This window comes from Garra rufa, chromosome 24, assembly GCF_049309525.1.
Source record: "Garra rufa chromosome 24, GarRuf1.0, whole genome shotgun sequence".
Taxonomy (NCBI): Eukaryota; Metazoa; Chordata; class Actinopteri; order Cypriniformes; family Cyprinidae; genus Garra; species Garra rufa.
Window position 1 is genome coordinate 20,817,716 of NC_133384.1, and position 21,834 is coordinate 20,839,549.

General features: G+C 33.6%; 1 protein-coding gene across 1 annotated transcript in view; it reads right to left on the reverse strand.

Moving 5' to 3' along the window:
- Nucleotides 1-21,834, reverse strand: part of zbtb47b (zinc finger and BTB domain containing 47b) — a 39,424-nt gene that overhangs the window by 2,728 nt on the left and 14,862 nt on the right. Inside the window, exons 3-6 of the mRNA XM_073830438.1 lie at nt 7,636-8,867; nt 5,185-5,332; nt 1,809-1,924; nt 241-385 (exon numbers count right to left, since the gene is read on the reverse strand). Coding sequence (XP_073686539.1) covers nt 241-385; nt 1,809-1,924; nt 5,185-5,332; nt 7,636-8,796 — 1,570 coding nt within the window. The 5' untranslated portion in view covers nt 8,797-8,867. The remainder of the gene's footprint in view (nt 1-240; nt 386-1,808; nt 1,925-5,184; nt 5,333-7,635; nt 8,868-21,834) is intronic.

A 21,834-nucleotide genomic window follows, 5' to 3' on the forward strand; every position in this document is an offset into this window, starting at 1 on the left:
CTTCAGAACTCAAATTAAGATACTTTTGATATTTGAAGTCGCACCACAGATGTCACATGGACTATTTGAATGATGTCCTTACTACCTTTCTGGGCCTTGAATATGTCAGTTGCATTGCTGTCTATGCATAAATATTTAATATATTTATATTAATTATTATAATTGTTTGCAATATAAATAATCATATATTACTATTGTGTTGACTGTGATTATGATGGATTCCAAAGTGGTGATTCTCACCAGTGTGGGTCTTCATGTGTTCATCGAAGTACTGCTTCATGTTGAAGTCTTTCCCACACCACTGGCACATGAACTGCTTGTGTCCGATATGGATGCTCATATGTGACCTCAGCTGGTATTTGTACTGGAATCTTTCACTGCAGTTCTACAGCATAAGCAGAAACATAAGCAGAAATCATATACAGTAGATTATAATTTACATGTGTTCCTGTGTCTGAAGTCTTAGGACTTAATCTATTTGGGATAAAAACGTGTCTTTAAAAGTTAGAGTCTTTAAAAAGTCAGAAATTATAAAATGACAAATATTGGACACTGGATCAAAGAAATACATTTTATTCACACAGCAGCACAACTGTTATCAACATTAATAATAAGAAATGTTTCTTAAGCAGCAAATCAGCATATTGCTGAAAGATATTATTCTGAAAGATTATGTGACACTGAAGACTGGAGTAATGATGCTGAAAATTTAGCTTTGATTACAGGAATAAATTACATTTTAAAATGCACTAAAATGCTTTAAAATACTCACCAAGCCTGCATTTATTTGACCCAAAAAATACAGCAAAAGCAGTTATATAGTGAAATATTTTCACTATTTAAAATAACTGCTTTCTATTTTAATATATTTTAAAATGTAATTTATTCCGGTGATCAAAGCTGAATATTCAGCATCATTACTCCAGTCCTCAGTGTCACATGATACTTCAGAAATCATTCTAATATGCTGATTTGCTGTTCAAGAAACATTTTTAGTATTAATATTTAAATCCATTGAGTACATTTTTTTTCAGGATTCTTTGATGAACAAAAAGTCTAAAATAAAAAGTTTTTTGTATTATTATACTCTATACCATTCAAAAGCTTGTCATATAGTCAGAATAATTGTTTTTTTAAAAGGAATTATAAAAACTAATACTTTTATTTAGCAAGGATGCTTTAAATTGATCAAAAGTGATGATAAAGATATTTATAACGTTACAAAAGTTTTGTATTTCAGATAAATGCTATTTTACGGAATTTTCTATCCATCAAAGAAACCTGAAAAAAATCTACTCAGCTGTTTTTGAGCAAAAATCTGAATATTACAATGATTTCTGAAGGATCATGTGACTGGAGTAATGATGCTAAAAATTCAGCTTTGAAGTCACAGGAATAAATTACATTTCAAATATATTCAAACAGAAAACAGCTATTTTAAATAGTAAAAATATTTCAAAATTTGACTGTTTTTACTGTACTTTGGATCAAATAAATACAGGCATGGTAAGCAGAAGAGACTTCTTTAAAAAACATTAAAAACCTTACTGTTCAAAAACTTTTGACTGGTTGTGTATATAATAGAAAAAAATTGAAAACGATTATACATGTTTTTCATTTTAATAATATTTAACAATATTACTGTTTTTACAAAAAAATGAATACAGCCTTTGTAAATATAAGGGTGGTCACTCTGATAAGATACTTGTGGGAACTAAAGGGAAACTACATTTTTTCTGAGAAAAAGACAAAATGCGATACCTGAATCTCTGGGGCCTACAACTGATAACCCGCATGACTGAACTCACCTCGCACTTGAAGGGCTTTTCTCCAGAGTGCTGCAGAGAGTGCACTTTAAGAGACATGCTGCGTTTGAAGGACTTGCCACAAGTTTCACAAGTGAACGGCATGTCCTTAGTATGAGCTGCAACAAAAAAACAGATGAAAATCTTATTTTAAAGGTGACATATCATGAAAATCTGACTTTTTCCATGTTTAAGCGTTTAATCAGCTCTCCAGTGCATCTACCAACCCAGAAAACATGAAAAACAAAACAACCCAGTAAATTTGTTTTGGTAAGCCTTTTCTCCACAAGCATGTGAAAAAACAAGCCACTCAGATTTCACTCCCGCTGTGACGTAGGAAGGGGATCTTATTATAATATTACCGCCTCTTTATCTGCACGTTTCCACCCATGGTGCCGCCATTTTCTTTTCGCAGTTCTAACGCCATGGCGAAAGTTCGAGCAAAGCATGCTAAATGTTCTGTCTTTGGCTGCACAGATGAACAAAGAACACTATTTAGAATTCCAGCCTCAGAGGAGACAAGAGAGCAGTGGATTTCTAGATTTATTTCCTGTATATTACGCTGATGCCACACAGATCTAATATAAACATGCAATTTCTTTCCCAGCTGTTTATCTTCACAGACATAACCGACTGTTTTTATAACTCGTGTGTTTTTAACATAAACTTGTGTATATTTGACAGTTTAAGCGCAATAAGACATGAAAGAGAACTTAGTTTAGTACTCATTTCAGTGCGATAGACATGATAATCAAAACCAAACTGATGTTTTTTAGCAGAGTATCTGAGGTACAAGCTGTAAAGGCACAGCCCTATTATGGAAAAGGGGGCGGGGAGCAGCAGCTCATTTGCATTTAAAGAGTCATGCATGAAAACAGCATGTTTCTGCTTCCACTCAAAATAGGCATTTTCAAAATGACATAATAAATGATCTGTGGGGTATTTTGAGCTGAAACTTCACAGACACATTCTGGGGACACTTCAAACTTATTTTACATATTGTAAAAAGAGGCATAATAGGTCTTCTTTAAAAATGGCGTCTGCTCTTGTTTGCCTCAGAATGCTCCGAGTAACAATTAACTGATAATAATTTAAAGGACAGCAAGAGCGTTTTTGACACGGTTTAGTTTAAAATAAAACACTGCGTTATAACTGCACACACTCTGTTGTCAATGTGAGATGAGCAAGTGTAACTTGTTGCCTTGCAGACAACTGAGTGGGTTCTGGTAGAAGGAAGCACTTCTAGATAAGATATTTCCTCTCTGCTCTGAGGGCAGATTAAACAATACAGCCTCTGTCCTCGGCTTAGTCTGTTCTGGATGGTAACGCAAGGTCAGAGCGGTTCTTTTCCCCTGCTCAAAACAGAGCTGGGTATTTCACTATTGTGCTGGACCAAGCTCTGGGAAGATCAAGCTTCAGGAGATGAAAGTACCGTATGGTATGAAGGCCAGGGTGTGCTGTATTACATCTGCCTGGAGGTTAATTTACACAACAATATGTCTTTGTGCATATGACAGGGCTGCTGTATTTCAAAGCATCTTGACTGCCACCTAGCTGTGACAGCCGGAGGTAGTCTTTGATGTTAAAATGGATCCATGAGTTCATTTGTTAATGTAATGCACAACGCGGATGAGGATAAAGTTTAAAGCTGTGGCCTGTTGCCTGCAAAGCAGAGGCTTCAGTTGAGACAGATCATCCATACTGTTTTGTGAAATACACTAGCAGTCAAAAGTTTTTGGACAGTAGGATTTTTTGTTTTTTAAAGAAGTATCTTCTGCCCAGCAAGCCTGGATTTATTTGATCCAGAATACAGCAAAAGCAGTAATATTGTGAAATATTTTTACTATTTAAAATAACTGCTTTCTATTTGTATATATTTTAAAATGTAATTTATTTCTGTGATCAAAGCTGAATTTTCAGCATCATTACTCCTGTCTTAATCAGTGTCACATAAATCTAATATGCTGATTTGCTGTACTATTATTATTATTATCAATTTTCAAACATTTGAGTAAATTTTTTTCAGGATTCTTCAGGAGAGATCCATTTATCTTAAATAAAAAAGGGTTTTGTAACATTATACACCATATCATTCAGTATATTTTTTCTTTTGGGAAAGGAATTATAAAAAAATAATACTTTTATTTAGCAAGGATGCTTTAAATTGATCGAAAGTGATAATAAAGACATTTATAATGTTACAAAAGATTTCTATTTCAGATTTCAGATTCTTTTTATTGATCAAAGAAACCTGAAAAAAATCTACTCAGCTGTTTTTAACATAATAATAATAAAAATTAATGTTTTTTGAACAGAAAATCAGAATATTAGAATGATTTCTGAATGATCATGTGACACCCAGAAATACATTACATTTTAAAATATATTAAAATAGATAAGAGTTATTTTAAATATTAAAAATATATTAACATTTTCCTGTTTTTGCTGTACTTTGGATCAAATAAATGCAGGCTTGGTGAGCAGAAGAGATTTCTTACTGTGCAAAAACTTTTGACTGGTAGTGTACACAAACTGATTCATTGTAAAGATCTGACTCAAAAGAGTGATGTATTCAATTAATACTTTTTCAAATTTAATTCTCTTCCTCGCACAAAGCCATTTATTTGTCATTAGAAATAGTTCAACCAAAAAATACAAATTTGCCTTCAGGCCATCCAAGATTTTGATGAGTTTTGGAGACAGGTTTGGAGAAATTTAGTATTTCAAGACTTGCTCACCAATGGATGCTCTGAAATGAATGGGTGCCGTCAGAAGTGTCCAGACTGCTGATCAAAACATCACAATAATCCACAAATAATCCACATGACTATAGAGTCCATCTATTAACAACTTGTCAAGTGAAAAACTGTGTTTGTTAAAAAATATATATCTTTGAGGCATTTTGACTTTAAACCACCGCTTTTGGCCAAAATAACACTTCTTCCAGTGAAAAAGTCCATCTTCTGTTGTCCACTCACATCAAAACCCACCAACATATTGTTTAGAATTTTTAAGGACTGTTTTACTTGTAAACTGTGCTTTATCTGTGCATATTTCTCTCCTGATTCAGAAGAGACGACTTACTTACTAGAGAAAGCAATATTATGAATAGAGGACTTGTTTTCATCAGCTGTGTTAACTCTTAATCTGACGGCACCCATTCACTACAGAGGATCCATTATTGAGCAAGAGCAAGGCTTGGATGGCCTGAGGGTGAGTAAATTAAGCATTTTTTTAGGTGAACTATTTACTTTAACAGAATGGACATTCTTTAAAGGAAAAAATGAACTGTGTAACTGTGAGAAACAAGAAACAAGAAGGGTTTGGAAAGAGATTAAAGTGAGTAAAGTAATAACCCAGTAAATGACCCAATACTCACCAACCATGTGTTTCCGGACATGTGCCATGGTGTAGAACTTCTTTTCACAGATTTCACAAGAGAACTTCTTCTCGGCATATCCGTGGACAATCTTGTTGTGTTCGTGTAAAGACCACAGCTTTTTAAAGGCTTTTCCACAAGTCACGCACTGCAAAGATCAGAGGATCTGAATGAACGGCATGAGACTAAACAGCTCTCCCTTAGGGGTCGATGGAAAACACAACAGGATTTTATCATTCTGAGAACGGCGTGAGCTAAATAAAGAATGAATATTGCAAAGGGCACCTTTAACTTAAAATTCATTTATATTAAATTAAGCACAACAGCACAATTACCTTAATTACACTAAATTCCCTGTAAGAGCTTCATACAGCAGAGACAAATGAGTGTTGGATGGTTTAGACCTAGTTCAAGTTGGAGGTGGAAATGGCCTGGCAGACCTGCTTTAGTGGCTGAAAACAGCTGTTCTCCACACCCTAATACAGTCTGTGCCTATATATCATCCCGAATCTCTGGTCTATCATTCTGCTCTGCAATATGCACTCATAGCATAGAATACCAAAGGAGAATACACTAAATCCACTTTTAAACATGCTATAAGAAACTAGTGCATTATTTTTATATTCTGATCACTAACTAATCATTTTTTTAAAACCAAAAATTGTGTGTAAATATAATTTAATTACATTTAATTAAAAATAAATGAAAATAAACATTTTTAACAATACAATTAAATTTGTATTCATTTTAAAATGTGCTAAAAATTACATTTAACAGTGTCTTCAAAGATTAACATGAAGTGAATATTAAATGATGGTCTACAGCTACAAAGAGAGGAAATGCAAAATTAAATACCCAGTATTTATAGATCTATGCATAAATGCTTAAATTACAAATATATATACACTACCGTTTAAACATTTCAGTTCAAAACAATGGCAATTATTTAAAGCATAAATCTTTCATAACATTACAAATGCCCTTTTTGCAAATACAATGCATATTCTTAAAAAGCTAAATATTAGTTATAATTATATATAAGTTTATATATATAAGTTTATCAATTTTTTTTTGTCATTTTTAGTTTATTTGTTAATATAATATAGTCTGTATATTTTTTAAAAATAATTTGTAAAGTAATTTTCTTTACATTTGAATTAAGTTTTTTTTTATCATTTTTATTCAACTTTATTTTTCTGTCCTTGGCAACAGTTTTTATTTTTATATTTTTTATTTTAATTTTATTTAAAGTTTAGCCATTTCGTTGTTTTTGTCAATTTTAGTTTTTTATATTGGTTTATATAGTCTGTTTTTATTAATTTTTAATTGTATTTTTTACATTTTATTTAATTTTTGGTAGTTTGTTTAAAAGAACAGCAATTATTTCAAACATAAATCTTTCATTACATTACAAATGTTCTTTCTGCAAATACGACGCAACATGAATAAAAATATTAATCTTAAACAAAGCTAATTATTATTAGTTATAATTACATATTGAATATTATTATTTATAATTATATAATCATATTTTGAATCAGTTTTTTTTTTCAATTTAATTGTATTAAAATGTTATTTTTTTATTTTGTTGTTTTTTGTCATTTTAGTTTTTTTATGTTTTTATATATAGTCTGTTTAGTTTTTCAATAATTTCTAATTTAATTTTTTTGTAGTTTTTATTCAATTTTATTTCTTTGGCCTTTTTTATTTATTCTTTTTTTATTTAAAGTTTAGTAATTGTTGTGTTTTATATAAATCTATAAATTTATATTTATATAAAACACACACACACACACACACACACACACACACACACACACACACACACACACACACACACACACACACACACACAAAATATATATATATATATATATATATATATATATATTTTTTTTTTTTTTTTTTCTGAATAGCTTTTATTAATTTTTAATTTAATTGATCATATTTTAATTAATTGTTTTTATTAAATTTTATTTCTCTGGCCTTGGCAACTAGCTGAAATTTTATTTCATTTCAGGTAACGTTTTGTTTTAACAGGAAACATTTTATTAAGTAACCAATTTTTTTTTGAATAGCTTTACTTGTAGTTTTAATTTTAGTTTTAGCTAACTATAATAACCTTGACTGGCATTAAAAAAAAAATCATCATTCTGGTTAATTTCATTACAAATGATAACTTTGCGAATAATGAGTGTCCCAGTTCTTAGCCACAGATTTTGTGTGCACCTACTTATGAGTTTTGCACGAGTTTTCACACTCGTTTTTGACAGCTAGGACCAATTTAATTGTTGCTCCCTACCGCTATCCCTGCATGTCTCTCTTTTTATTGTATTACTTGAAATCAATCACCAAGCAAACCAACCGAACTCTGACTTTGCACCAAAGGCTTGTGTAAAATCAGCCTTATAGATTGACCTTGTCAATGTGTGCATGCAGACAAGTGTGTACCTGTATGTTTTTCTCACAGTTTGTCTGATGGTGCAGCAGCAACTCGCTCTCCAGTAAAAAGCGTTTGCCGCACTTATTGCAGATCTGCATGCGGTTGTGGGTGACGTTCATGTGCTTCTCCAAGTACCAGCGGTTGTTAAAAATACGAGGACACTTCTTGCAAGAAAAGTGCTGCTTTTCTTCGAGCTTCACCTTCTGGGCCAGACTCTCCTGCTCTTTACTCCTCTTCCTCCCCTTCCCTAATGGAGAGTCAACTAGCGTCTGTCTCATGGCGATGACGTCCGTTGGTATTCTCGTTGCACACCGTCTTTCCACACTGGTGCGACCTGTTTCTGGAATGTCGAGGTTCTCTTCTTCATCCTCATCGTCGTCGTCATTGCTGGAATTTTCCATCCCTTCCTTTCTGTGTTCATACTCCTCTTCTTCATCCTCATCAACATCTTCATTATCATCCTGTTCCTTACCCTCCACCGCATGGTGAACAAGGAGGGATGAGGTACTTGAGGTGACGCCCTTGCCGTCAGACCCTTTAGAAACATTCAACGTCTGGTTGTTGAGATTGACCTCCACGATAATTTGCTCTCTGTTAAACGGGACAGAATTATCCTGGGATTCACTGAGACTGGCTCCGCCCTCCATTGTACATAAACCCCGCCCTCCTCCACTAGCCACTCCCCCTCCACCGTCTTCTTTTTTGTACAAGTGTTTGGCTTGACCACTGGAGTGGACGCTCGATGAATGAGTCTGCGTAACTTCCCTACTGACTCCACTGCCCTCTACAAGTAATGAGAATGTACCATTTCCTTGTTGTGTGTACATCTTCTCGAGCTCCTTCATCTTGTACATCTGATTGGACGAGGCATTGCCCTGCCCGTCTGTGTCTGCCATCTCATTGGACCCAAGTAGCTTGTGGCAGGAACTCATTTGGACCACAGTGGCCACTTGTAGGACTTCAAAGATGAAGATATAGATGAAGTTGAGTTGGATGCTGAGCACCTCACAGGCCAGGTTTATGTGGTCCAGTGGTTGACTCTGGGAGAAGAGGGTCTGGAAGTAGGGGATGTAGTCACCCAGCACGTCCTTGTGGGAGGAAAACGTACAGTGGGACACCAGCACGAGGTCCACGTCGCACAGGTGAGGCTGGTAGAGATGGCTGTCCATTAAACGAGTAAAGTGCAGCGCTGCATTCTCCAGCAGAAAGAACTCAGCAGAGGGGAAGTCAGCAGTCCTCTCTGTTATAAGATAAGACAGGAGAAATTTTTGTTAGTAAATTTATAAATAAACATGATGACTATGTATATCCACTTCGAAAGGAGAACAAGAATAAACATTTTCTATTTGTTAGATTCAATGTAACATTTAGGGCCCTATGATTTCCGCGAAAATGCGAACGGAATCATGGAATCTCTCACACGGAATGTCTCAAAATTTGCCAAATTTGGGATGAATAAATCAATAGTAGGTCAGTACACAAATCAAAATGCGGTATGGACCAGTGTTTGTGAATATTAAGTTGCAAAAATACTATTTAAACATGAATCTTGTATGTTCTGCGCGTTTCTGTGTGAATGAATGGCGCAGTCGCACGGTTTTAATTATTACACACATACTGAAGCGTGTGTGGCGTTTTCAGCCTCTGACACTTCAAAATATGAGTATATGAACACATAAACAATCTCTATAACTGATCCGAGAGTCACTTTATGTGCATTTTACTGTTTCTTTTGAGAAAAACTATCATCATATCATATACAAACAGAAGCTTGAAGGTCTTCACAGCAATCCATGAAAATAAAAGTTCGGTTTAACTTGAAGAAATTGTGACAGAAATATATTACTTAATGTAATGACAGTACTAATACTAATAAAATTATTATTAAAACATTATTTTTAATCAATATTTACCAGAAAATTATTTTACAGAATTTATTTACCAGAAAAATGTAAAAACACAACACAGAGAAAAAAAATGAAAATAATAAATTTGTATAAAATCAATGAATTGTTTTTGTGAGATTGTTAAAATGTAATGGAACCATTAAAGTGGAATCCAGAAAATTTATGGAAAACAGAATTTGGTAAAAAAATAAAAAATAAAACTAAATTTGGAAATTCTAAATTTTGAAAAAACTTAAACGTATTTCATAGAGCTTTAAAAATATAATTTTTGTTACTTTTTTAATAAATTTCTATTCACTTGTGTTAAGTTTAGATGATTCTTTTTATTCTTATTTTTAATTTAACCATTATACTATTGTAATACTTAATATTATTTTGATTTAGCTTTTATTTTTATATGTTCAGTTCAAAATAAAAGTTTGGTTTAACTTGAAGAAACTGTGACAGAAATAATCAGACATTCTTTTTGATTTATATTTTTAATTTAACCATTATACTATTATAATAGTTATTTATATTTTGATTTAGCTTTTATTTTTATGTGTTCAGTTCAAAATAAAAGTTTGGTTAAACTGTGACAGAAATATATCACTTAATGTAATGACAGTACTACTATTAATAAAATTATTATTAAAACATTATTTTTAATGAATATTTACCAGAAAAATGATTTAACCTAATTTATTTTTAAAAAATGTAAATACACCACCAATTCAATTAATTAGAGATGCTTTTGATTGTTAAAATGTAATGAAACCATTAAAGTGCAATCTATAAAATTAAAGGTAAACAGACTTTGGTAAAAAATAAAATAAAACTGAATTTAAGGGGGAAAACTAAAACGTATTTCATAGAGCTCAAGTTTTAATATAAGTCGGACATGCTTTTTGATTAATATTTTTCTATTTAACCATTATACTATTATAATATTTATTAATATTTTGAATTATCTTTTATGTTTATATGTTCAGTTTTCATTTCAAAATTCAGTTTAAGTTTATTTTTGTTTTAGTTTCAGCAATTTTACTACTTTTCTAAGTTTTTTTTTAGTTGTTTTTAAATATGTATATTTTATTTCAGTTTTATTTCCATTATGTAACATTTACCATTCACTAAGTGCTGGCATTCGCTCCACCTCCCCAGCTCCACCTGTACAGATCTACTATGGGTTATTAAACATGCAATAACCAATAGCTGCAGCAATTCAGCACCATAGAAGATCTATTCCACCAAGCCCAAGACCAAATACATTCTCATATCCATTACCATACTAAAAATTTCTAAGCTGTCATGATAGAACTAATATTAAAGTAACATTAAAGTAACACTATATAAAGATTGACAAAAACCATCAGTACAATAATAATACATTCTGCACAGAAGTTTATTGCATTTACAGCAGCCTTGAAAACAATATCCAACAATGCCCATTTGAGAGTGAGAAAGGCAGAAGCTACTGGAGCATGCTGCTATGCCCTCCCCTTCTGCTCCCAAGGTTGGCTTATTTTAGATCAGGAAGGACAAGGTTTCGATCCGGACAGCATCTCTTTAAAAACTCCACAGAGGAAAAGGAAAGGGACAGAGGGAGATGCAGCAAGCGAAAAGAGAAAAAGACAAACCAAGTGAGAGGACAGAAAGAGAAGCATGTAAAAAGCACATTGATATTCAGAGCCGCGCGCGAACCATTAACTTCCTCCTCCTGCGTCCTGTCTCTCGAAGTTATCATTATGCACAAGACAAAACACCGGCCAGTAAACAATTAAAGAGAGCAAGGAGAGAGTAAATATCAGGCTCTCCAAACAATTATACGGACTGGTTACGCTGACTTTTATGTGACTAACAACAAGCTAAATTAACAGCCTTAAGTTTTATCTCTGTAAACAGGATAAGCTGTTTTCAGAAGTCATTAAAAGTCCAATCGATCTTGTTAAATGTCACCAAAAATTACACAGAATTAACAGTATAAACTCTTATTTAAAATACAGTTACATATATCCACATACAGTTGAGGTTAAACGTCTACATACACCTTGCAGAATCTGCAAAATGTTAATTATTGGACCAAAAATCATTTTTTATTTAGTGCTGACCTGAATGAGATATTTCACATAAAAGATATGTTCACATAAACACATAATTCACATAAAAGCTGTGTTTTTTTATTGATAGCTGTTCATGTGTCCCTTTTTGTGTCCTGAACAGTTAAACTGCCCGCTGTTCTTCAGAAAAATCCTTCGGGTCCCCCAAAATCTTTGTTTTTTCAGCATTTTTGTGTATTTGAACTCTTTCCAACAATGACTGTATGGTTTTGAGATCTATCTTTTCACACTGAGGACAACTGAGGGACTCACATGCAACTATTACAGAAGGTTCAAACGCTCACTGATGCTTCAGAGGGAAAAAAACAATGCGTTAAGGGGGGGGGGGGGTGAAAACTTTTGAAGTTTGAACTTTTTTCACCCCCTGGCTCTTTGTGTTTCCTTCTGAAGCATCAGCGAGTATTTGAACCTTTTATAATAGTTGCATATGAGTCCCTCAGTTGTCCTCAGTGTGAAAAGATCTCAAAATCATACAGTCAATGTTAGAAAGGATTCAAATACACAAAAATGTTGAAAAACCAAAGAATCTGTGGCACCTGAAGGATTTTTCTGAAGAACAGCGGGCAGCTTAACTGTTCAGGACAAACCAGGGACTCATAAACAACTATCACTAAACAAAAAAAAACTCACAGCTGTAGATCATTCAGGTAACAGCACAGTATTAAGAATCAAGTGTATGTAAACTTTTGAACAGGGTAATTTTTATAAATTCAACTATTATTTTCTCTTGTGGACTTTAAACATATTGTATGTGAAATATCTTACTCAGGTCAGTACTAAATAAAATGGCCCGATCCCTCTTATTTTGGTAAAATCAATACCATTTTCGCAAATTCTGCAAGGTGTATGTAAATGTTTGACCTCAACTGTACTCACTATGACCAAAGCAATACAAATATCTAAAACTCTTCTGGAAAACAGCTGTATGCATCAAACTGATGTATCTGTCCTACTGTGAAACATCATTTTTAGAAAGCATTTTAACCTGGAAATATGTTGTAATCAAAAAATGATTAAGAGATACGAGATATGAGAAAAAGAGATATGACTGACTGACTTAAGAGTTCAAATATAATTCTAATGCATTCCATTTTTGACATTTTGTATATTCGGAGGTGGATTATAATTGAGAAAGAGTAAAACCCGACAGCTAAACAGAAAACACAAGGAACCAAACCTAGTTCAGAAGCATTCATGCAGTTCATTCGGATAAATAAAATTCTTTAGCTCCACCAGGAATAATTGAAAGAAAGATAAGGGCTTGTTTTTCCAAAACAATACCTAGTCAGCTGTATCAAATTCAAAACTGGCAACATGAAACATTTCTGAAAGACATTAAATTGATTTGAGCAGTCGCACAGCGGTTAGTGAGTGTGCACTTAGTGCATGTTCTCTCTCTCTCTCTCTCTCTCTCTCTCTCTCTCCTCAAGAATTTCCTGTCGCTCTCAACTACATCTGTGGAATAAAATCCAAAAAAAATCAACTGACGTGAATATATATATAAATGACAGCAATATTGTCTTCAGTACTTTCAAAGCAATTTAGGCAAATGTACAAACTGGAAGCACATTCATTTGCTCTCTTTGTTTGAAAATTGAGACTAGGTGACAAGATGAAATCATGTTCACTGGCAACAATAAAATTGAACAAAAGACTGCAAATAAAAGTCTTGCCTGTAGGAAGTGAGAATTATACAGAGCCCCAAACTTCCACAGAGAATATTCTATAATATAGTCGTTGTTTTTGTTTTCTTTGTGCACAAAGTATTCTCGTAGCTTTATAACATTACGGTTGAACCACTGATGTCACATGGACTATTTTAACAATGTCCTTACTACCTTTCTAGGCCTTGAATGTGGTAGTTGCTGTCTATGCAGGGTCAGAAAGCTCTCGGATTTCATAAAAAATATCTTAATTCATGTTCCGAAGATGAATGAATGTCTTACGGGTTTGGAACGACTAGAGGGTGAGTAATAATCCCCGATTTAAAATTTTTCTGTGAACTGTCCCTTTAACTACTATGTTACTCATTCCACACAGTAGCTTGCCAGCTCACTAATACTCTTACAACATGACCTTTGCCAAACCTTGTTAAACAGACTTGTTATTACCAGCAACATGGGTAGTGAAACGCTCCTCATTCTAGTTCATAAAGCTGAACTCATTGTAGCGCAGAAAGCCGTAATGCTTTAACGTAATAAGAGGTGACTCAGGGCTGCTGGCCAGGCCGGCTGGTATGCACTTGGCCGAGGACGTTCACCACAGTGCCAGGCAGCAGAGAGCAGAGCGGCGGGAGGAAAGAGATGTACCCTCAGTTGACTTTCATTCTGCGGTCTTTACTGCACTGTGTACCACACTTCCCAAATAACAGCAACTGTTTCTGCTGAAATGTCTTCAGAGACATTTTAAATGCTCCTATTTTCCCTGTCAAAAATGGTGAGATACAGAGAGCCAGAAAGAAAATGCTGGAATTCCACTCAATAACATCGTCAATGGACTGTTTTCTCATCCAATGAAAATTCATTTCAGATTAGCTACTTGTTTTTCTTAGAAAAAAATTAATACATATACAGTGCCTTGCGAAATTATTCATACCCCTTCTTTTTTTACACATTTTGTTATGTTGCTGCCTTATGTTAAACTACTTTAAATTACCTTTTTCCCCACATCAATCTACACTCCCTACTCCATAATGGCAAAGCAAAAAATAGGTTTTTAACATTTGTGCAAATTTATTAGAAATAAAAAACTGAAAAGATCCCGTTGCATAAGTATTCATACCCTTTTCTGGGACACTCGAAATTTAGCTCTGGAGCATTCATATTGCTTCTAGATGTTACTACACTTCGAGTGGAGTTAAACTGTGGCAAATTCATTTGAATGAGTATGATTTAGAAAGGCACACACCTCTCAGAAAAGGTCTAACAGCTGAAAATGCATATCAGAGCAAAAACCAAGTCCTGAGGTCAAGATAACTTCCTGTAGAGCTCAGTGACAGACTTGCGTCTAGGGCAATGATCTAGGGAAGAGTTCAGAAAAAAATCTGCCTCCATTATCCATAATGGAAGACGACTGGAACAACTAGGACTCTAGAAAATGTCTGCCAGCCCCCATCCAAGCTGACAGAGCTTGAGAGGTGAAAAGGTGAGGCAAAGAATGGCAGATAATTAAGACTTAATAAGACTTGAGGCTGTAAAGGTGCTTCAACAATGCACTTATTTCAGTGTTTTATTTTTAATAAATTTGTAAAATTAGCAAATCTGGTTTTTGCTTTGTCATTATTATGGTGTATGGAGTGTAAATTGATGTGGGGAAAAACTAATTTAAAGCAGTTTAACATAATGCTGCAACAAAACGTGAAAAAAATGAAGGGGTATGAATACTTTTGCAAGGCACTGTAAGTTTGTATTGAACATTTATGAGGCAATTTTTTAGGGTGACAAGGGGGGCCTTTTACCTCACACACAGGGTAAAAGGTTTACCAGCATGGGGTAAAAGGCTTTGCGCTGCTGCCCGTGATCACATCAAGCGTCAGACAAAATTGCACGTGTATCTTGAAAAGCGGATGTTTTGGAAAGTGCTATGGCATGTTTTTAGAGGAAAATAATATCAAAGGTGCCTTTTACCTCGGGGGGGCCTTTAGCCCCGTCATACCCTTCCACATATGGAAGTGACAAATCGGAACTGAAAAGATCAGATTCTATGTAGTTTGTGCTGTTCACACTCATGAAAAAGTCACATGTGAGTAAAAACTAAATCGGATTTGGGCCACATTTGCCTGCAGTGTGAAGTGGCGAAAATTGTATTTGTCACTGAATCATTCATTCAAAAGATTTGTTCAAAAACATATAAAAAGTATTTAAGAGTGAGTCATTGAAGCTTTCATTTGAACAATTTTTTTGTTAATAATTTGTTAACATGAATTTAAACATTTAATTTAATAGCCATTAACATTTAATTTAAAAACATTTAATTTAATTAATTTAATAGCATTTTAACTTAATAGACTGCAGCAATTAATATTTTGTCACAGCCTCTAGTAAATGATGTTATTTTGCAGATTTGTAGGAGAATCGTGATCTCTATTTAAAACTAAAAATTGTGATTCTCAATTTATCCAGAATCATGCAGCTCTAGTAAGGATGCATTCAATTGATCAAAATTGTCAGTAAAGTTCTTAATAATGTTACAAAGATTCATATTTCAAAAAAATGCTGTTCTTTTGCACTTTCTGTTCATCAAAGTATCCTAAAAAAAAATTACACGGTTTTCGCAAAAATATTAAGCAGCACAACTGTTTTATAATAACAATAAATGTTTCTTAAGAGCCAAATCAGAATATTAGAATGATTTCTAAAGGATCATGTGACACTTAAGAGTGAAAATAGAGCTTTGCCATCACAGGAATAAATTGCATTTTAAAATATATATTAAAATAGAAAAAAGTTATTTTAAATCATAGTAATTTTCCACAATATTGCTGTTTTTGCATAATTTTCTAGTACAAAAATCTAAACACTGGATGAAGTCAGTTTCAAAATTCTTGTTTAATTTTTTTAAAGTTTTTACAGAAGGGATTTTGGGTATCTCATTTTGTCACTCCATAATGAAAAAAAAAAACAGACAGAAAACACTGTATTTTTTTTAACCATTTTTGAGGGAATAAAATGTTGTATAAAATCAAGCAAATTATATATGAACAAATCCTTCTGTAAAAACCTTCAGAATATAGACAGGAATAAAAATGTAACGTTTGGTGTGTGTAAGTGCTACTGAAGTGGAGATTTATTGCTCAGTCCAGGAGAAAAAATTCATTTTGAGAAAACAGCCTTTAAAAATGTGTATTGTAATTGAAATCTATTGACACAAATAGATAAAGTGCTATAAAAAAACATTTAACACTGCCTTTTGGCTGTTTTCTTTCCACTAGCCTGAAAACACTTTATGAAACACCAAAAAGCTCAAAATCTCAAACTTAATAGGTGCATGATAAAATGTGTTTTTGCCTGCAGTGTTTCCCCTTAAAAAAATGCAACTTATATAAGGATAAGAAGCTTTTTTCAAATACATTTTAAAAACCCACCAAACATTTAATTTCTGAACTGCCTTGATACATACAACAACCAATGTAATAAACCTCGTATCCAGCTGTTTTTAATAAAACTCAACAAAATTTTAGTGCCACTCACAGAACATTTTATTTTAAAAGTGCTATGAAACATATTTTTTGAGTAATGTCACCACTGACAAATTCTTCCAATGAACCCGGACTGAATAAAATCAAAAAACGTATTTGTGACCCTGGACCACAAAACCAATTGTAAGTAGCACAGGTATATTTTTTAGCAATATCCAACCATATATTGTATGGGTCAAAATTATCGATTTTACTTTTATGGCAAAAAACATTAGGATACTAAATAAAGATCATGTTCCATGAAGATATTTTGTACATTTTCTACTGTAATATATCAAAACTTAATTTTTGATTAGTTTAAAGACAACTTTCTCAATATTTAGATTTTTTGCACCCTCAGATTCTAGATTTTCAAATAGTTGTATCTCGGGCAAATATTGTCCTATCCTATCCTATCAAACCATACATCAATAAAAAGCTTATTTATTCTGCTTTCAATCTCAAACTGACTTGTGGTCTAGGGTCACATTTTAAAACATTTCATCACAATAAGTTTAGATAATTTTTGGATGTTTTCAGTGAGAATCAAGGGACTGAGAGTGATGAGTACATCCTCTCACACTGAGCAATGCAACACTGCAGCCACTGTGAAGACCACTGACCAACCACTCAACAACTTTTCATGAATTGCTCATGATTTCAGCAACCCACCAAGATGTCATTCCACAACACAAACTTAACAAACCACAGCAACAAGCCACAGGAATTTCAGGAAACTTTGAACGATACAGAATCAACTCTTTTTATCCTGGGAGATGAAAACAAACAGTACTATTAATATTTTAATTCAAGTTATCTACTGACAAAAATATAGCGTCTCTTTGTCGGAAAAAACTGGAAACTTGACCCGAGCTAACCCAGCTAGCTTTGCTTTCTCCTGTTACCACAGACCTCAGAAAGTGAGGAGAGGGAGGCTCTTGCTGTCAGGCGGAAGACTGAACGATGGAAATGCCAACTCAGCGATCCTTTCCCCCTTCAGCATTGTCCTAACAAGAGCTCAGGGTTGGGAGGCTTGAGTGACACCCTCAAGAACCAGAACGGGCATCACGCCAGCCTGAATCTCCCTCAGACAGGCCAGAGACACGGCTAGGATGGAGCTTCAGAACAATTGTTTAACATTGATCTGAACAGACACAGACTAAAGCCTGAGTCAGCATAAAACAAGATCAGACGTTACGGAAAATAAAGTGAGAGTGATAGAGAGAGACTATTTGAAAGGGAGTTCAAAAATACTGGAAAACGCCAGTCACCAACTAGACTGTCTACAGAAAAGAACCGATTTGCTCACCCTCATATTGTACAAAAAAACAACATAAATGGTTAATATGAAAACTTTCAAATGACGTTTGTTAGGATAGGACAAAATCTAGTATCTGAGGGTGCAAAAAAATCTAAATACTGAGAAAATCGCCTTTAAAGCTGTCCAAATGAAGTTCTTAGCTATGCATATCACTAATCAAAAATTAAGCTTTGATATATTTACAGTAGAAAATTTATTTCTATTAAAATATCATCATTGGAACATGGATCTTTACTTCATATCCTAATGATTTTTGGCATAAAAGAAAAATTAATCATTTTGACCTGTACAATGCATTGTTGGCTATTTCTACAAATATACCCGTGCTACTTATGACTGGTTTTGTGGTCCAGGGTCACATATGAAGATCGATCTTCACTATAAATCTTTCCCCTAGATCTCAAAAACGCAATTTTTTGGCTATTTCTTTACCCTCCCAGCAGATCATGTTTTTGGCAACTGTGCATCCATGGCACAAAACAGTGACTCTTTTGACCGTCAACTAAACTTTGAAGCTATTGCCCACTCTGTATTAATGAAAAACAAGTATTATCATGGGAATCTAATCAGGCTGCTATTAAAGAGACGAGAGACTAATCGCTGTCCTCCTGCCCTCTGGATTCCTCCGCTTCCTGTGCTGCCAGCTCGAAGGGAAGTTTCACAGCGCTGTAAGATGCAGAGGCGCTGCTGTCTGGCACTGTTTCCTCATCAATCATACACAAATGCCAAGCAATGACTCTGCATCTGGAGTCTCTCTGCCCGAGACAATATGCACAATTAGAAATGACCTGCATTTCAATAGAGTTCTAAAGAAAGCCTGGATCTGGTATTGGAAAGAAAGCAACAAAAATAAGTAACAGACGGTCTGTAAGAAAAAAAGCTGAAAACAATGGCATTTGAAAATAATTAGAAGATTTTCAATTTGAATATTATTGACACCATCAATCATTATGGTTTTTATAGATAAAGAACATTTTATATAGAAAAATGTATAAGCTTTTTATATATACACTACCAGTCAAAAGTTTTTGAACAGTAAGATTTTTAATGTTTTTGCTCACTCCTCTACAGGCTCAAGCCTGCATTTAATTGATCCAAAGTATAGTAAAAATGGTAAACTTCTGAAATATTTTTACTATTTAAAATAACTGATTTCTATTTGAATATATTTTATTCAAATAGATCATTCACATGATCATTCAGAAATCATTCTAATATGCTGATTTGCTGTTCAATGCTGTTGCTGTTCATTTATTATTATTATTATCAATACTTAAAACAGTTGAGTACATTTTTTTCAGGATTCTTTGATGAATAGAAAGATCCAAAGATCAGCATTTATCTGAAATAAAAAGGACAAAAGCTTGAAGTTTTATTTTCATTTTTTTTTTTGAGGGGGGGAAGAAATGATAGAAATTAATACTTTTATTTAGCAAGGATGCTTAAAACTGTATTGTTAAAAAATAATAATAAAATAATTATAGTCGGCTGTTTCCAACATGTTAGTAATAAAAAGTGGCAAATCAGAATATTAAATTGATTTCTGAAGGCTCATGTGGTTGGAGAAATTATGCTAAAAATTCAGCTTTGAAATCACAGGAATAAATTACATTTTAAAATATATTCAAATAGAAAACAGTTATTTTAAATACTAAAAATATTTCGAATTTTTACAGTTTTTTCTGTACTTTGGATCAAATAAATGCAGGCTTGGTGAGCAGAAGAGACTTCTTTAAAAAAAAAAACATTAAATTTTTTTTTTTACATACACATTATGTAGACACACAGAGAAACAGGCTCCTCCCCCTAGTGGGTGGTGTCAAGTGTCATATTACAAAATATAAAAAGAAAAAAATATGTATCAAAACTATAACTACAAAATATTTAAAACTTTTTCTAATCTTGACAAAACATGTTGGAAAGGTCTGAGTCTCAACTTGAGACTCTCAAGGTTCCATTTTTGATAACTATTTTGTGACAGAAGTAATATTTTATATGACAGAAATGTATACATTTGTGACAGGAAAAGTCATGAAAAAAAATCCAGTGGTCATCATTAGGTGGTTATTCTTGGTATTAACAAAACAAAATCACAACAAAATCTCACTGGAACCTAAATTTTTGTGATATCAACTTCAAATTCAGAACATAACTTCATTTTAAAGTTTTTATAAATTCCAATTTTAGATTCCAAAATATTTGATAATTTTATTTTATATAAAATAAATTAGGACAGTATATTTTCTTTTTTTTTTCACTTGTTGTTCTGCCTTTAAAGGATTAGTTCACTTCCAGAAATTTTTTTTTACAGATAATTTACTCACCCCCTTGTCATCCAAGATGTTCATGTCGTTCTTTCTTCAGTTGTAAAGAAATTGTGTTTTTTGAGCAAAACATTTCAGACGTTTTCTCCACATAGTGGACTTCAATGGTGCCTGCAAGTTTAAACTTCCAAAATGTGTTTAAATGCAGCTTCAAAGTGCTCCCAGCTGAGGAAGAAGGGTCTTATCTCACAAAACGATAGGTCACTTTCTTAAATAAATTAATATTTATACACTTTTTAACCACAAATGCTGGCCTTGTCTAGCTCTGCAATGCTTATTCTGTGCACTCCGGTTCAATGCAGGTAGGGCATGTCGTCTCCAACTTCAAAATCGCTGCAGAAGTACCAACCAAGTGTTTATAAAGTGACCATGTAAAGAAAATCAAACACCCTTTACAAAAAAAGGTAAAACAGCGATGTAGAACAACTTTGAAGTTGGAGGAGAAAATGAGATGGGACTTTTTCGACATACCCTAACTGTCATGAACCGGAGTATACAGAGTACGCATGCATCGCAGAGCTAGACAAGACTAGCATTTGTGGTTAAAATGTGTATAAATATTAATTTAAGAAAATTACCAATGGTTTCTCTAGATAAGACCCTTATTCCTCAGCTGTGATCGTTTAGAGCCCTTTGACGCTGCATTTAAACTGCATTTTGGAAGTTCAAACTCGCTGGAGAGAAATTCTCAAAAAAACAATTTCTTTACGACTACAGAAAGAAAGACATGAACATCTTAGATGATAAGCAGGGGGAGTAAATCTGTAATTTTTTGTTCTGCAAGTGAACTAGTCCTTTACTTTTTTTGATAAAGAATTTAAAGAGAAAATTAAATACACAGAAACTGTATTACTCTTGTATTATTGTAGGCAGTCAGAGAGACGAGAGACAGATAGATAGATAAAAATAGGGTGACCATATTCTGAGAATCCAAAAAGAGGACCCATTTATTTAAATTCTTATTTAAATTGATTTGCCTTTATTGGCAACTGCCCTCCAAAGGCAAAGTGCAGTAACTACGCATTTGGTCAAAATTGAGGCTTAAAATGGACTTCATGAAAACAGTTTTGTCTTGTGGCAAAGTCTCCTGATCAATTTTGTCCCAAAGAAACGAGTGTTTCCGAGAAACAAGAGTGTCAACATGTTTGACTAGCTGGCCTAAAAACTTTAAAGGCATTTCTCTCTGTTTCAGTGTTGGTGTAGTTACTGCACTTTGCCTTTGGAGGGCAGCATAGTTGCAGATGGTGCACAATGCTTCCCATTTATCACGACCACGAATGAACATCAGGTATTTTTTTTTGCAATTCGTCTGTGAAACTAAATTTGCGTTTCGGCATGTTAGTGACACACAGCTCTTGCAACGCAGCTCCTCGTTTGTTT